Raw genomic sequence first — 17,258 nt, 5'->3', positions numbered from 1 at the left:
TTTAAATCAGTTTTGACATTACAGTCTAAAGTCTCAGCTCCATATCAGAGCCTGGCTGATCTTGTTTTCCCAGTTATTGGTGGATCCTGGACACCAGGTAGTAAAGAACAAGGAAGACCAGGACCATCCCCATGGAGACGTAACACAGGATACGGCGGTTGTCTCGTCCTGATCGGACCATGGTGGAGAAACGTTTCACACTGCCAGTGAGCAGGCCTGTCGCACTCATGAAGTTTGAGTCCTAAAAGAAAGAGGAGATAATTCTTTAATAATTCACAATAAATTGACCTAAGAGAAAAAATAAAACAGCCTATATTTGAGATAGTATTGATTTGTACTTATATAATGTGCACTCTGTTTACCAAATGAATCAATCCACACAGATTCTGACAATCAACACAGTGCTAATTTTTTATACTGGGACTTTATAAAAATGTTTCCTGAATGTTAGGTCCCAGTGAAACCTGTAGATTGAACAATTCACTAAACAGTTCAGAGGAGCCATCGTGAAAATACAACAGGGTGAAACTCAGTGAATATTTAAAACAATATTCTCATTATAGACAAATGGGAGAAATTAAAATGTCAGTTCTTTTTTACTAAAAGCTTAACTATATTTGTGTTTAAGGCAGGAAACGCTCACCATGCCATCCAGGTACTCATTCTGATCGTCCACTTCTCTGTCGATGTCGTAAGCCAACTGCGAGATACAGAGACAAGAAGATGATCAAGTTATTTGTAGAAGTCTGACTGTGGCAGACCAGCAAACTGTCAAAACGTTTACTTTTATGGAGGCCACTTTCACTTTCACCCGGGTGCTACTTACTCTCTTAATTCCTATGACATATGTTCTTGCTCACCTGAGGTTGAATTTAAACCATTTTGAAACCTGTAAGGACTATTACTTTTTATTTTAGATTATTTTTTATCATGTCCTAAAATGTGAAATCTCATGCAAAAATGTACTAATAAGCAATCACTTGTAACAAGTGAAGTTTTAAATCATCTCAGGGTTAGACTACAGGCAGAAGAAAGAACATGAGAGCAGATTCTGAAAAGCGAATGGCACAGCAGAGGAAAATGTAGAACAGGAAAGCAAACATCTTCTTGGTTACCCTTTATCCTTTTAGGCTGTTGCTCTGTCACTGAGTACCTAACCAGCTTAGCGCAGATTGGAAGATGTCCAACTAAACAGGACGTTGTAGGGATTTAAAACACAACTCTTTGCTAAAAACAGACACGACTCATTTGTCAAAGTCTGTGAACATGCATAAAATATTTTCTGGATCCCCAAAGAGGTTTGAATCGGGGACAATTTCTACAAGATTTAAACCAATTATGAGTCATTTATTTAAGCATAACAGAAATTTTGAATCAGTCTAAAAAATAACAGTAATCTTTATAGATGTCTTGTCAGTATAGTAGGCAGACTAATTGTCTTGACTCTATGTAAACAAGTTGTTTTCATTAGTGTACAGTAAATGCCCAGAGGATTGTTCTGAACCAGGAAGAGCCTGAAGCTTGGTGTGAGAAAATCTTAATATCATGTAACTATGTAGAAGTGCCTGATGGTGTCCCATCTTACACTGGAGGCACTGGTTGTACAATTTTCAAATTTTCACAATGCTGTACATTTATTAATAAAAGACAACCATTACACCAGTGATGCATTTGGTTACACATTTGCTGTGTAATGCATTTGCTGCAACAACTTCTACTGTTATAACGGCACATCACTTTTTCTCAGCTAATATATACACTAACTTACTGTAAGTTACATATCTACTTTTTAATGCACAGGTACAATACACAATCTGCACTTTTCTAATTATTCTAAATATTCTTAACTATTTAAACATCTTTCAGTATCCTGCTCTGTTTGCACACTATCTGTATGCTAATTTTAACAACTGTACTGTACTCTGCTCTGGTAACTATTGTCCATGATGTAAATATGTAAATATTGTGTTTTCTGTTCGGCGTCCTGTTCTTTTTGTATATGTATGTTTTTTGCTGCTGATACAACCAAATTTCCCCTTGTGGGACAATTAAAGGATTATTCTATTCTATTCTACACCTGAAATTCTTACAAGCAATAAGCCATGTATCAGTACATTAAATAACAAAACTGGCTGTGTTTGGCATAATTAATAATTCTGATTCTGGGAACTGACAGCTTTACTTATAATTAAAACTAAGTACATTTGACAGCAGTAACCTAGTAACTACAGACCAGCTGATTTATTAATCAGACTGGTCGCTGAAGGGGACGGTTGTTGGTTGTTACCCACAGATTTCAGTCTGGACACTTTGTTGGCCAGGTTCTCTGCCAGCCGTTTGTTTTCAGCATCGAGCACATCATCCACAGAGCCATGGCCTGGACAAGCACAAACACCGTGGATTAGATATGACACACAAGATCTGAATGTTCCTTGAATTGTTATGTTTCTGTTGAAAACCGCAGATAGACCTCATAAGATTTTGCCAAGCACATAGTTCTGAACACATAACTTCTTAAAGAATAGGTAATGTTTCTAATTTTCGGTTTAAATCAACAGGAAACAACACGTTTTCATCAATGATTTTGATATCAGCATGATCTGAGTGTGGAGCAGAGTCTCTGCTGAAGGGATGTTCTTTATAAATCCAACCCTTTAAGCTAAGCACGGAATAACGACGTGAAGTAAACTTACAACACTGCCGAGGAGTATTACTTATCCCATATTTGGGAAACTAATAAGATACTACTACTACTACTAATAATAATAATAATATCACTTTTTATCACCCTTCAGAGAGGCAGATGCTTCTTTAGAGGGCGATAGCAATTGATATGAAACTTACAAGGTAGCCTTGCTTTTTGCTAATATTTAAGTATGTCAGAGCTAGTTAGCTTAGCTCTTGAGATTTGGGTGTTATACGAGCAAATGATACTTAAAAATAACATTTTAAAATGTACCACCCAGCTGTAACATCATCTCTAAGCTGACACAAATAACACACAACTGAATATTTGGAAGTGAATACGTGTCAAAACATTTACCTCTGTTCCACTCCGCCATGTTGCTTGTTGCTGAATGACGTCACAATCAGCTGTTCACGTGGCGGACACGTGACTGCCTTTCTTCTTCGTCGACTACGTTAAGGTTTTTTGGTTTTTTTTCGACAACGTTAAGGTGTCGTTAGTATTACCGCTTCAATGACGACAGAAGACTCCAAAATAGTTCTCGCCTTCTTTGTGTTTATGCATTACACTAGCTGAGTACTGATGCCTTAACAAAGACTTTAAGCATATACCACACAAAAAGGGGAATAAATGAAGAGTGGAAAAACAAACAACAACAATAACATCAACAATAATACCTTTATTTGTGTATCACTTTTTAAAGAATACAGTCCTATCATACAGACTCATTAATAGCCATCCGGTCAGACGTCCATTCTAACATACATACTTAACTTACACACAAATAGATGCAAACTAAGGTCGAATAATGGTAAATGGCCTGTATTTGTATAGCGCTTTACTTAGTCCCTAAGGACCCCAAAGCGCTTTACACTACATTCAGTCATCCACCCATTCACACACTGGTGATGGCAAGCTACATTGTAGCCACAGCTGTCCTGGGGCGCACTGACAGAGGAGAGGCTGCCGGACACTGTTGCCACCGGGGCCACCGGGCCCTCTGACCACCACCAGTAGACAACGGGTGAAGTGTCTTGCCCAAGGACACAACGACCGAGACTGTCGGATGGGGAAATCATTATGAGAACACTAAAATATATATAAAAAATGTTTTCGGCAGTTGTTTAAAACAAATTACGGATTCAGCTGATCAGGTAAAATGTGACCATTATGCTGAAGGTTATTACAAAGTTTGGGCACTATTGCCTCAAAAACGTGATCCTCTCTGATTCTGATTTTAAAGTAAAAGCGTGGGACATTTAGCAGACTTTGATCAGGTGATCTGCAACGATAGGGTCTCAGTAGCTCCGATAATATAAGCAGGGCCCTCCTCATGTGGCTGTTTAAAATCTGCAGAAGTGTCTGTTTTATCCACAAGAGGTCGCTCTTTCTGTCCTGCTTAGGGTAGTTACTTTACTACTTGTGTCTCACAGTACCTGTTTTCAATTTAAAAACAAACAAACAAACAAACAAAAAACCTGTTTTCAATTTACAAAACGTAGATGTTTGTAATATAAACATGATAAAAACTACATCTAAACAAAGAAAATTATTAATGTATTTTAACAGTTTTATGGTGCAATCCATGCAAAATACCCCAAATTACGTGATTGTAGTTTATCTAAATGTGAAAATTTATAAATATTTAATTTATTATTCACAATTATGAGCTGTATACTGTCAGTTTAACAAAATAAAAGCACTGATGGTGTCACTTTGGGAAACTGTAGAGATAGCCATTCTTCAACACAGCCACTCTCTTAGGCAAGCTTTCTTGTAATTTCTTTAAGTAGTCTTCAGGAATAGCTCTCCAGTTTGCTTGAAGGACAGGCAAAGCTTTAAAAATTGTATTGAAGTGTTAAATAGCTGTCAAGTCTTTACTGTACGGCCTGTACGCCCCGTTTCTGTTCAAACATGAATGCACACTAGTGCACAAAGCAAGGTCCACAAAGGCATGGATGACAGAATCTGATTTGGGAGCACTTGCCTGGCCTGAACAGAGTCCTGACCTCAAAGATAGAACATCTTTGGGATGTTGCTTCCAGGTCAATCATGCTAGGCTCATCAGTTGTTTAGGGCAAGGTTTCCTCTTTCAGTAGCCTCTTATGACTCATGTTAAGACTACTGGATGCACTGTCATATTTATTTTCAGTAATCAATTTCGATACGAATAGAAAAAATGTGACCCTGCCCCAAAGTAAGGTTTTAAAAGGCTTTTCCCACTCAAAGTTATTGCTCTGATTCCACAGTGCCCCCTCCCCCCTCCCTTTTTCATGGTGAGTGTTTCAAGTCACCTTCCTGGTTGGATGGGCTGTGGGAATTTCTGAAATGTTATTTTTAGATCTGCTAAAATGAAATATAGGCATTCTTGAACGCCACCCAAAAAGCTCTAAACCACCCAGTGGTCTACATAAATCTTAGTTATAATTGTTTTAGCAATTAGCTTGACTAGCATAACTTTGAAAATATTATTAAAGGAGATTTAATAAAAAAAAGTATTCAAATGACATTTTGCTTTATGTTTGTAGCAACAAAAACACAAGTGACAAAACAATATTTGGGCTTTATCTAAATTAACTTTCGTTTCAACAGTCACCAGGGCATAAAAACTTTGTGATAGAATTTCAGTCAAATTTTATTAAACAGTGTCCCCAAATTGTCATGTTGATTGTTACAATGATTTTTTGCTTCTGGTTTTGATTTTTAGTGTTGTTTTAGTACCTTTAACTTTTTGTGGTATCATTGCATTTTTGTTTTTCACATTATTGTTCCAGTCTTTTTAGGGTTTCTACTGTCTCTGTATCATGTAGGATTCTTCTTGCCTCATGTTTTGTTCCTGTCTTATAACAGTTGTTTTTTTGGTGTTTATTCTCTGGGTTTTGCCTTCTTTCAGTCTGATTGTTGTTTATTTCAGATCTTTCAGATGTTTACATACCTCATCATGGGCATTAGAGTCACAGGCCTTTGTGATTTCTCTGACTGCCTCTTTTTCCAGGATGGATTGATTGTACAGCATACATCTTTAATGACATAGCATACATCACACATCAGAAACTGACGGTACAATTTCACATTTATTTGGGATTTTCTATAGTCCACACATGGTATACATACAGGCTCAAATGTATAAATATACTCAAATATTTCAAAAGACGGAGTTCTAGAGAATAGTTTTATGGTCAGACAAGACAATGGTGAGCTATCTGACTAAGGTACAAGAGGTCAGAGGAGTAAAGGAGTAAATTATGCTCTGACTTTTTTTTCCAAGCTTCCTGTGGTAGTGGTACATTTCACAGTGGATGAAATAATGAAGTGGGAAGACTACCTCCAAATTCTTTAGCTTCACCTCATACTTGTACATTCAGTTCTTCCCTTTTAAATCCCTCAAAGATATATGCTTCCTTCCCCCCAAAAAAACTCAAAAAAAGAAGAAAAAAAAGAAGTTCAAAGAAATAATTAAAACCCCCAAATTACCAAAATTTGGGGGTTTGCTCATGATGGGTAAACTTCTGGCCTGTACCTTCTGCACAGCCCTGGTTTTGCCTTTGTCAAAGTAGTCTTTGATTTCTTTTCTGTGTGTTGTGTTCTGTTTGTTTTTCCTTTCATGGCTCGTCATGGTTGTATGCAGAGAATATAGAAACATTTTGATCAACTGTGGTTTTTGTTAAGCAGTGAATCCAGAGCTTTGGTCTTAGTAGTCCATCACTGATCTGTCGAGCCAATCCTTAAACTACTGCTGTGTAGACCTCTTTAGAGTGTGGGGTCAAAGATCATGTTAGATCAAAACAAAAATACTAGAACGTAAATACGAAAGAGTGATATTATCCTGTGTGTGTGTGTGTGTGTGTGTGTGTGTGTGTGTGTGTGTGTGTGTGTGTGTGTGCACACTCAGTTAATCCTTCTATGTCATTGTGTACTGTAATCCGTGTGTGTGCGCGTGTGTCACATGACGTCATCATGCATCATTGCTGCTCAGGGTGATGAAGTGTGTGTAACAAAGTGAAAAGACCACAGTAGAGCAAACAGTTGGACTGTTTCATGGAATTCTCCATGAGAAGTCGTGCTGATGGTTATGTACTGAACTACTTTCCTTTGGGGCTGCAGTTGGTTGTCAGGCTGTAACGTCCGACCACTTGCATTCACCTTCACAGTTTGGTCTGTTTAGATCTAATTGGTTCATCTCAGCAGGAGGAGTCTCAGTGCTATATGTGGACTCAATGCGCACCCTTTCTGGAGTATGAAGCACAGCAGCAGCAGGTTTAGATGGGGTGTGTGTGTTGACCTGGTGAGTGTATGCCTACTGTGTGCCTTTCAGTCAGAGGATGCAGCAGGTGTAGACGTAGTTCGTGTGTGGACTTGGCATGTCGCTCTCAGCAGGAGGAGCTGCAGCAGCGGTCTCTCTGGCACTCAGTGAAGCCACAGATTGTCTAATTAGATTAAGCGAGGCTTTCCTCAGATAATCATTCAGCCAGCTCCTGTTTTTTCCTCTGATAAAGAGAGCTGTTTGAAACTGCGAGCTTGCTGAAGGTCACGCTGAAAAAGGACCAGTTTGGGTAGTAAACTGGGGTCTTGGTGCTGTTCTGCAGACTGCCCGCTGAGGAGCTGTCTCCGGGTTATGGGCTGTTTCTGGAGCTGTGAGTGTGTCGCTGCTCACAGTAATCGGACCACCACTAATACCTGCTGCTGCTAACAGGAGGTGATGGGGGAAGTTTCTGTAAGTAAAGCTTTTCTTCTTCTCAGTGCTACAGTAATGGATTGTTGTTGTTTTTTTTATTATTAGAAATGGCTTCAAGTTGTGTTTTTGTCATGAAACCTGGATGTGTTTCTGTTTTTTTGTATTTGTGTGGATGACTTCCCGTGGAATTTATTCATTACTTATGCAGTTTTACTTTGTTTTGCTGTTCTGATGGTTAGTTAATTAATAATAGATAATTTGAGATTTCCTCCAATATCCAATTCTAGATCATCCTTTTCAGCTTCTAATGTGAACATTTACAGCTGCACTTAGGTTTATATTTTACAGCATGAAACCATTTGTGGTTCTTAATTGTTGGTTAGAATTCGTAGTAAAGCCATACTAAGGTACAGTGAGCAGCAAAACTTCAATGACTATTTTGACTTCTGTCCATCCTGCTCTTCTCTCATTAGCTCTTTTCTTCCTCTGCCTCAGCCTTAAACAGATAGGCTGTTTCTCCCTCTCTCAGATTAAGCCCAGGCTGACTGATTGACACAGATTACAGCTAAAGGCACAGAGGTCACAACCTGTGAGGCACAAATATAAAGGGTTTCAGTTCACATAGGAGCAGGGACAAATCTCTACTCCACACACTGTTACATATTCAGTCTGAGCTCCTGTTAACCATTGAGGGGAGAACATTGTGCTTGATTGAAATAAAATGAGCTCTACTGGGTCCTGCTTGGCTGATTTGTGTCTCATGGAGCTGGTTTCTAATGTAAAGGACTTAAGACAATCTCGTAAGCATGCGGTTGAGTAAATACTGGATTGTAATGAGATTTTAATTGTGAAGAAGCTTATAATACTGTTTTCATACTATTGTCCATCGTGTTGTTGCCCACTAGTTTTCATGTCCTTGCCTTTTTCTTTATAAATTACAAAACATTAGAAAGAGCCTTTCCATGAATGGCTGATCAGGTACAGCAGCTTTAGTGGTTGCAGATATTTATGTTAAATGAATGAAATTCTTTTCAGGTGATCCAAAAAGTTTCAGTGAGAGCACTAACAGGGACTACAAACACAGACTATATTGCCATATTGTCTCCTTCACAGCCCCCTAATAAATCCAGGGCTGAATTTCAAATCAATTTCAACTATCATTATATTTGGCATCATAGTATACCAACAGAACACTTTGCTTTCAGACTGCAGGCTTGTGGTTCTAAGAGTATCTAAAAGTAGCACAGAGAGAGTTTTCAGCTACCAGGACCCTCAGTTATGCTGTTGTAGGCTGCTGGAGGACTTCCCATTGTGCACTGAGCATTCCTTATGTACTTGCATGCTACTACTAGATGCCATTAACTTTTCTGCTCTTCTGTGTTTTGTATGTGTTTTTTCTCATAGTTTGTCTATGCCCTCCTTTCCCCTCACACAAATCAGTCATGATAAATGGCTTCCCCTACTTGAACCTTATCCACTGGAGCAGGGGTGCCCAATCCCAGTCCTCGAGAGCTACTATCCTGCAGCTTTTAGATGCATCCCTACTCCAACACAGCTGAATCAAATGAATGGCTTGTTATCAGGCCTTTGCCAAACACGATGGCATGCTGAAGAGGTAATCAAACCATTTGATTCAGCTGTGTTGGAGTAGGGATGCATCTAAAAGCTGCAGGACGGTAGCTCTCGAGGACCGGGATTGGGCACCCCTGCACTGGAGGCTGCTCATCTGATTGTTGGAAGTTCCACCCTGATTTTGTAGAGTTTCTATCTTTTAAAATACCTTGAGGTAGCTGAAATGAAGTGAAGTAAAACTTGTATTGCATGATGACAATGATGATATTTTGAAATGAACTGCTTGGGATTGCAAAAAGTACTTTTTTTGACATTATTTATTTATAAAAAAACAAATCTGAAGATGTAGAATCATAAGAAGTATACGAATTAAAATTCATCATATGCAATGTGTAGAATGTGCAAACCTTTACTTTCCAAGAAATCATACCAGAGATGTCACCGTCCTGTCCAATCCCATATTTTTTGTGGTAATAAGTGTATTATTCTTTCTGCAGTACAGCGTATATCCTGATGTTATCAGGACTTATCTTTCTCTCAACAGTCACAGAGTCCCTGTCAGGCTACATCGGTACCTCAGGCCTACCACTGAGTCTATTTGAGAAGGCCTCTGCTGAGTCCCCAAGAAAGGAAAAATGACCAACAACTCTTTTAGTGGGTCCAAATATGTCCGACGTGGCGAGGCCAACCACGATGCAGAGTTCAGCTGCTCAGTCCAGGAGCTGCGCTCCCTCATGGAACTTAGAGGAGAGGAGGCAGTTGCTAGAATCCAGGAATCTTATAGTGAAGTTAATGGACTGTGCGCCCGGCTGAGGACGTCACCTGTCGATGGTAAATATGTTCAGAAATTGTATTTCCTTTGTGTCCCTACAAAACTGACTCCTAGTTGCAGCGTCACAGTATCACAGATGTGAATCTAAGATTAAACTTCAGATTAAATTAAGAGCTCAAACATTTGCACAGGCTACTCAGTTTGCTTCATTTTTAAAAAATCATTTAAGGAAAGTAACAGTGCATTAAATGTGAAGCAAGCACAGGGTGTGCAAACTTCTGCATACACCTCAAAGTTATGATTTTGAATAAATTTAGAACTCTTCACTACTGACTCACTGACCTCCCCTCCCGGCGTGGGCATCATTAAAACAGCAGAGGACATACTAGGTTCATTAGTCTTCAGGGACTGTTGACTGTGTGATGGTCAAAGTCATCTGTGACCTGCAGCTCCTGTTGCTCTGCTCTCTGTCAGTTTCTGGGCAGAGAAAAGCACATTGTGTTCAAAAATATTCAAGTAGAGGATTCGTTGCAGTGGGGATAAAAGTGTTTTTTTCTTCTATTTTTTCTGTAGCTGTAAAGATCAGAATCAGAATCACGTTTATTGGCCATGTATATGCACGGACACATACAAGGAATTTGGTCCTGGTAGATGGTGACTCTCAAGCACATGTGGATATATACAGCTACACATGCATACACAAACATACACAAGTTGTGTAAACCAACCATAAATGTATGTTGTTGGAGGTGAGGGCAACTCCAGTGTAGCTCGGACAAATGGGGAGAAATGTCTCTGGAAGGGCATCTGGCAATAAATCTCTGCCAAATCAAACATGTGGCTCATCAAGAAGAAGAAGAGGAAATAACAGTGTGTCTTAAACAGGGATTGGTTTACTTGCTCACAGTGAGGGTAGCTCAAATTATTTATTTGTGGATCGGATGTCAACAATCTATTTTACATGTGTGTTTTTTCTTCTTAATGTAATCGTGAAATTTCTTTCTTCTGTGAACAAGTATATTCGACTGTTCACTGGAAAAATCACACTCCTTGCCAGTCCACTTTTACCAGTTAGTTAGTGTTCAGGTGTGTTTAGTAGTTTTATCTTTCACTTTTATTTTCCTTTTCTTAAAGCACCCACAAGTCAAATCTGCTCATTTACTCAAAATATTTGCTGACTTTGTTCTGAAATGAGAAGCTTGTCTCCTCTGGAGCTTTCTCTCAAGTCAGCGTTTCTTGTTTATAATGCCTCTGCTTCTTTTGCTTTTTTGTGCCTAAGTTGGACTTTAACTTAAGGTTTCCTATTAAACTTTATCTGAATACTGACCCACACAGGGTGTCTTATAGTGACCTACAGACAACGCATTAGGTTTGTCTTTGCTGAGCTTGTCTCATACGTCTGCCCTTTGACATTTCCCCCCCATTATTAATTCATTCAGTCTGTCCGTCTTCCACGCGCTCGGTAAACACTTTCAGTGCTTCGACTCCTGCTGAGAGTAAAATGTCAGCAGCAGGTTGAATTGACTGGAAAATCCATTCCGCTGCTTTATTTCTCTTTGTATTGTCAGCTGGGGACAGATGACATAAACTCTTAGTGTAATCCCACTTACCTAAACATTCGGAGAATGCACAGCACTCTGCTCACTGTGTTTCATTTTCAGACAACATGAAGAGAAATGTTGGGTTAAAAACCAGTTACAACTGACGGAGCCAGCTGCAGCCACGCAGCAGCTGCAGTGTCTCTTAGGGGATCGGAGTGTGTCCTGACATGTTGTTCTACTCCACAGAGGGGAAACCGCTCTGCTCTTTGCTCCCGCACAACACAATATTACTGAAGAGACACAAACACCAAGTGTGATAACCGATGTGTTACATTTAGAACAAGAGCCATCTGAGACTATAGCTTCTCCAAGGAAGAAAATTTCCTTCCACGACATACATTAGCTGAGGCTCTGGATCCAGAGGGAGATGCAAATCTGTATCAGTTTATGATACTTTCTTAAGACATCAAGGCAATACCATCACTGTATATTTCATCGGTTGTTTTTTTATTTTTATTTGATTTTTGAATGCATTCTCATCGAGCACATCATAGGCCACAGTGTTGCCTTATTACATCTTTGGCTACCTAGATCAAATTCATCTTGAGCGTGCATTTAAAAGATCAATCTGAAAATGTGATATTGATGACACATTTGAACAAGTAATACACTGTGAACTAACAGTTGTGTTTCACCCCTCGTAAAACAGACAGCAAACAGATCAATTAGTTCTAAATACATGTCAGGTTGAAGGTGTGATCCATGTTCAGCTGAACGAATATGGAGTCATTTTATCTTTGTGTCTCCTACTGCAGGCTTAGATGGAAAATCGGAAGATATCGACAGAAGGAAAGAGGTGTTTGGACTTAACATCATCCCTCCAAAGAAGCCAAAAACCTTTTTGCAGTTAGTGTGGGAAGCCCTGCAAGATGTCACACTCATCATCCTGGAGGTGGCAGCCATCATTTCACTAGGCCTTTCTTTCTATCATCCACCAGATGCTGAGAGACAGAGTGAGTAGTTTTCGTTACTTGAAAAGCAAACTAGTCTATGAGTATGCCTCAACATTTTTAGTAGTAGAGCTGTGACGGGTCAATATCTGATCATTAGAAAAGTTAGAGTCCATCATGTGATCAGTGTAATGAGCTTGTATGAAGGTGAACTGGTTTCCACACCAACATTTCAGCAAAGTAGTCTTCCTGGTACTGGTGTTAGGCCAGTTCCCATTTTGGCTGTAATTTGTCATGAAGTAGATTCAACAAGGTCCTGGAAACAATTCTCAAAGATTTCAGTCTATATTGACATGATGGCATCACACATTTTCCCCAGAGTTGTGAAATGCTTCTTTACTCTGCTGGAAGCAGCTATCAGATGTTGGCTACACAATGGGCATAAAGGGATGGAGATTATCAGCAGCGAGTCTCAGGAAGGCTGTGGGCTTTAAATGATACTCTGTTTGTGCCAAAGTGTACCAAGAAAATATCCCCCACACCATTACATACCTTTTCTATTATTTATGCAAAGTCTGACCCTACCGTCAGAACGTCTCACCGGGAACTGAGACTCATTAGATCAGGAAATATTTTTTACAGTCTTTATTTGACCACCTTTGATGAGCGTATGCACATTTAGTCCCAGCTGTATTATCTTCTGCAGCTGTAGCACATCTGCTTCAGGGTTCAATGTGTTGTGCATTAACAGATGCTCCTCTGCATACCTTTGGTTGTACCTTGGTAGTTACTTGAGTTACTGTTTCCTTTTTATCAGCTTTAAGGAGTCTGGAAATTTTCTCCATTCTATGTGAGCCCTAGAAATGGTTGTGTGGGAAAATCACAGTAGATCCAGCTAAAGTCATTGAGCTGTTGCCAATCTGCTTGGTTAAATATTTGCGTTAATCAGCAGTTCAGTGGATATACCTAATAAAATGTCCTGTATTGTATATGAAAGCTCAGCTTGACTTTATTGTGCAGAGGGACAAACACACATATGCATTTCAAATGATATACCTGGTTCATCTGTCATTGTCACTGTAATTATAATAATAATAATAATGCTGTAATAATTAACATCAACTTCATCTAACAAGCTGCAGCTTCTCCAAACTAGCTCTGAGCTTCAGTTCTAATAAAACCCTGAAAGCTCCTGACAAGTCCATCCTACGATGCATCTCCAGACAATGTTAAGTGCTGGTCCTTCCTGGCATTTCTGTTATGGCTACTTTCACTGTGCACTCTGCGATTTCACCATGGTGCACCCAACAGTTGAGTAAACGTCAACTTGTGTTTGAAACTGGCATGTGAGGCACTGTTAACAGACAGAAGGTCATGTAAGACTGAAACTGAAAAATGTTCATAAAAGTTCTAGCTGATGTGTCTCTGTTTAGACTGTGGCAGTGCAGCTGGCGGCGGGGATGATGAGAGCGAGGCAGAGGCTGGATGGATCGAAGGCGCTGCCATCCTCTTGTCTGTGGTGTGTGTGGTGCTCGTGACGGCCTTCAATGACTGGAGCAAAGAGAAGCAGTTCCGTGGCCTCCAGAACCGCATCGAGCAGGAGCAGAAGTTCACGGTGGTTCGAGGGGGGCAGGTGATCCAGATCAAAGTGTCCGAGATTGTGGTTGGTGACATTGCACAAGTCAAATATGGTGAGGAAGCAAAATCATGTGTGTAATAATTCACTTTACTAACATTTGGTGACATTTAGTTTGGTATTACTAACAAATAAACAGCTGATACTATTAAATCTTGACTTCTGCAGTCAAATATAAAAATGATTGTATCCTTCTACACAATATCCCCATGTTGTCTTTGTGATGGTCGAAGGTTTAAACCCAACAACAGCGTTATTAGTTTTTTTAAATGGTTATTTTCAAATAATAACTAACCATTGTATGACTGCATGTGGCAAGCAGATGACATAACAGTGATGTAACATAATGACCTGAGTGTTTGTGTTCCAGGTGACCTCCTCCCTGCAGACGGTGTCCTGATTCAGGGCAACGATCTGAAGATTGATGAGAGTTCTCTAACCGGAGAGTCAGATCATGTCAAGAAGAACCTTGACAAAGACCCCATGCTGCTGTCAGGTGCATCACTCTACACTATTTCACATTAAATTACAGCCAAGACCATTGTGACCTGTGCTGTCATTGTTGGAGACGATTACGGCTGATGATTTTCCAGATGATTTTAATTCTGACTACCCTCTCTCGTTTTCTCACCTAAATTGGGAACATCAAATCTGTTCTTACAGCCTCAATCCAATACATATAACAAACTATTATTATTATTATTATTATTATTAATATTATTATTATTATTATTATTATTATTATTATTATTTTAGTCCTTATAGTGAATAAAAACTACAATTTGAAAGCAAACGAACTAGACCAGAATTCTCTGTGGTACATACTGGGCTTCATATGCCCACAGAGGCTGATGGATATAACATTTCAAATGCAGTCTAATTGTTGATTACTAGTCAATTGAGCTATATAATGGGGTACCAGTTGGCTAATAAAATCATCTTCTCTCTCCATCTAGACACGTAGGCCATTAAAAAATGCACTTAATTTTAAAGATGTGAAGAGCATTCCTTTTTTTACAAAATACCATGCTCAACCCTGTTAAGCGAGATACAACGTGACTTGTGGGTTTTTTTTTTTTGGTGAAATATTTCATTTTCACTTTCTCAGGTACCCATGTGATGGAAGGCTCTGGCAAGATGGTGGTCACTGGTGTGGGTGTGAACTCTCAGAGTGGAATAATCTTCACCCTGCTTGGTGCTGGTGATGAAGGTGACAACGAGGACAAGAAAGACAAGAAAAAAGAGGAACACAAAAGGAAAGATTCAAAGGGGAAGAAAAGTAAGTTCAGTAGAATTGAATCCTATTTGACATGCCAGTGTGGTTCTACTTATATCTAAAACATGTTGTCCACATGTGGAGTGTTATTGCTCAAACCCACAGCAAAAGATTCCTCTCCTGCTCAGGTACTACTCCTTTGTTTATGTGTGCAAAACTGCTAACACCAATCAACACCTAACAATGATAACAGTTGACTTTGGAGGTTTTAATAATTTATTAATCATTCTTTATGTATGAGTATGTGGGTTAGTCATGTATGTGTGTAGGCATGGCTTTAATAAGAGCAGCAGAGACGCAGAACAATGCATGGTCTTCTCACAGAAAAAGTGTTAATTTCCTGCATTCCCATGAATTTATTTGCATCAATTTGTGCTGCTTCCTCATATTTACACAAAAATTTATATATGGCCTGCAGATCGAAATTAGCTAGTAGCTAAACGTGGTACAATGCATATTTTCTCTTAGAAGATTCATTTTTTCTGTTCATACATGGTCCCTGAAAAATAAAGTGGAAATGGAAGATGAAAATGAAATTCATGCCAGTGATAAATGAATTATGTGGTTTTTGATTAATTGATTAATCGATTAAGTAATTTATTTAAGAACACCTTGGTCTTTAATAACTACGTGGGTGTATAAATTGGGGATTATGTAGACTACAGCTCACCTGCTGAAAAGAGAATACCGAGCAACAATTCCTTGGGATTAGCAACAAAACCAGCCAACGAAATTTATACACAACCTGCTCATTTTGGAGACTCAATACCTGCATTTGCCACAGCAGACTTAGTGGTTTATAAACTCAAATTTAAGAATATTTTTTGTGAGGAAGGATAGAAAAGATTTATGAATGTAGTGAAGGAGGAGAAAGAGGAGTGCTGCATGACTAACGGCTATTAAATGTTTCTTCTTTACAGGCAAAAAAGAAGACAAAGGCAAGAAAGGTAGGCAAACAAATATGCCATCACTGTCTGTGTGAATGAGTTGATGTGAAGGTTGTATTAAACAGCAGAGCTTCAATTTGTTTTTAAAGCTATCCCTGGTTTGATCATCGACTTCTTGTGGTAGTGAACTCCAGAGCATCCATACCTCCATCTGTCCATGCCGAATGTGTCAGCAATAATGTTAACAGTTAATATGTTTTGGCAGTATGGGTGCTGCTGTGCGCTTCTGTGTTCTGTGGAGAATGGAAACTGAGGAGCCACGTAGAAACCAGCTCGTTCCTCATCCTCTTTGACTGGACCCAGTTCTCTTGGTCAAATGTGTGACATCAATGACATTTATGAGGGTCAAAGACTTGAGGCCTTTCCCAGTCTGTGCTCCTGTGAATCATCATTAGTCATGGTCTGAGTACTGTCCCATATTTAAATTTCACAGGATGATGTGGATAGAAATATTTTAGGGCATGAGTCTTAAATTATATTACAAAAATACAGATATCTGATATTTTCCAATTATCCCGTATTAACTTATCAGTTAAAGAATCCACTTAGTTTTGGTTGCTTAAGGCTGTTTAGGTGAGGCTGAAAATCATGGTTACCTTTCCTACAGTTCTTTGAATGAAATCACATGCAGTCTTTATCGGGGCGATCGTGGCTCAAGAGTTGGGAGTTCGCCTTGTAATCGGAAGGTTGCCGGTTCGAGCCCCGGCTTGGACAGTCTCGGTTGTTGTGTCCTTGGGCAAGACACTTCACCCGTTGCCTACTGGTGGTGGTCAGAGGGCCCGGTGGCGCCAGTGTCCGGCAGCCTCGCCTCTGTCAGTGCGCCCCAGGGCAGCTGTGGCTACAATGTAGCTTGCCATCACCAGTGTGTGAATGTGTGCGTGAATGGGTGGATGACTGGATATGTAAAGCGCTTTGGGGTCCTTAGGGACTAGTAAAGCGCTATATAAATACAGGCCATTTTACCATTTGAATATTAGACTTTGGAAAATTATCATCTATTGTTGATGTGTAGTTTTATGTACATCATGTCCAATTCACAACAGTTGTCTCGAGGTACTTGGTATTGTAAGGTGAAGACTCTGGGAGAGGTAGCCATCTGCTGCAACCAGTTGGGTGTGAGGTGAAAGAGAGGAGAAAAAGCAGTCTTTAAATAGACAGGACAAAACAGTGGAGAAGAAATGTTCACTGTATCAAGTCCACCAG

At 39.5% G+C, this 17,258-nt stretch overlaps 2 protein-coding genes across 2 annotated transcripts in view; one reads left to right on the top strand and one right to left on the bottom strand.

Moving 5' to 3' along the window:
- Positions 1–66: 66 nt before the first annotated feature.
- On the bottom strand, positions 67–3,103 carry bet1l (Bet1 golgi vesicular membrane trafficking protein-like). Its single transcript, XM_080874354.1, has 4 exons — positions 3,044–3,103; positions 2,292–2,377; positions 644–700; positions 67–241 (listed from the first exon to the last, which is right to left on the bottom strand). Exons 1-4 carry the CDS (start codon positions 3,060–3,062, stop codon positions 74–76), a joined length of 330 nt encoding a protein of 109 aa, XP_080730480.1. The 5' UTR covers positions 3,063–3,103; the 3' UTR covers positions 67–73.
- Positions 3,104–6,990: 3,887 nt separating this feature from the next.
- LOC308391503 (plasma membrane calcium-transporting ATPase 1-like) overlaps positions 6,991–17,258 on the top strand; it is a 30,250-nt gene continuing 19,982 nt past the window's right edge. Inside the window, exons 1-7 of the mRNA XM_080874105.1 lie at positions 6,991–7,400; positions 9,478–9,764; positions 12,062–12,259; positions 13,630–13,887; positions 14,203–14,328; positions 14,941–15,111; positions 16,029–16,055. Of these exons, the coding sequence (XP_080730231.1) occupies positions 9,569–9,764; positions 12,062–12,259; positions 13,630–13,887; positions 14,203–14,328; positions 14,941–15,111; positions 16,029–16,055 (976 nt within the window). The 5' untranslated portion in view covers positions 6,991–7,400; positions 9,478–9,568. The remainder of the gene's footprint in view (positions 7,401–9,477; positions 9,765–12,061; positions 12,260–13,629; positions 13,888–14,202; positions 14,329–14,940; positions 15,112–16,028; positions 16,056–17,258) is intronic.

The sequence above is a fragment of the Rhamphochromis sp. 'chilingali' genome (assembly GCF_963969265.1).
Source record: "Rhamphochromis sp. 'chilingali' genome assembly, chromosome: 2".
NCBI classification, from domain to species: domain Eukaryota; kingdom Metazoa; phylum Chordata; class Actinopteri; order Cichliformes; family Cichlidae; genus Rhamphochromis; species Rhamphochromis sp. 'chilingali'.
The sequence above is the reverse complement of the archived record's forward strand: the minus strand, read 5'-3'. Positions and strand labels throughout refer to the sequence as shown.

What these genes read in the sequence shown, in the direction of transcription:
- bet1l (XM_080874354.1), bottom strand. An exon ending in AAGTGTCCAGACTGAAATCT is followed by an intron (nt 701 to 2,291) that starts GTGGGTAACAAC and finishes TGTATCTCGCAG; the next exon opens with TTGGCTTACGACATCGACAG. An exon ending in ATGAGTACCTGGATGGCATG is followed by an intron (nt 242 to 643) that starts GTGAGCGTTTCC and finishes TCTTTCTTTTAG; the next exon opens with GACTCAAACTTCATGAGTGC.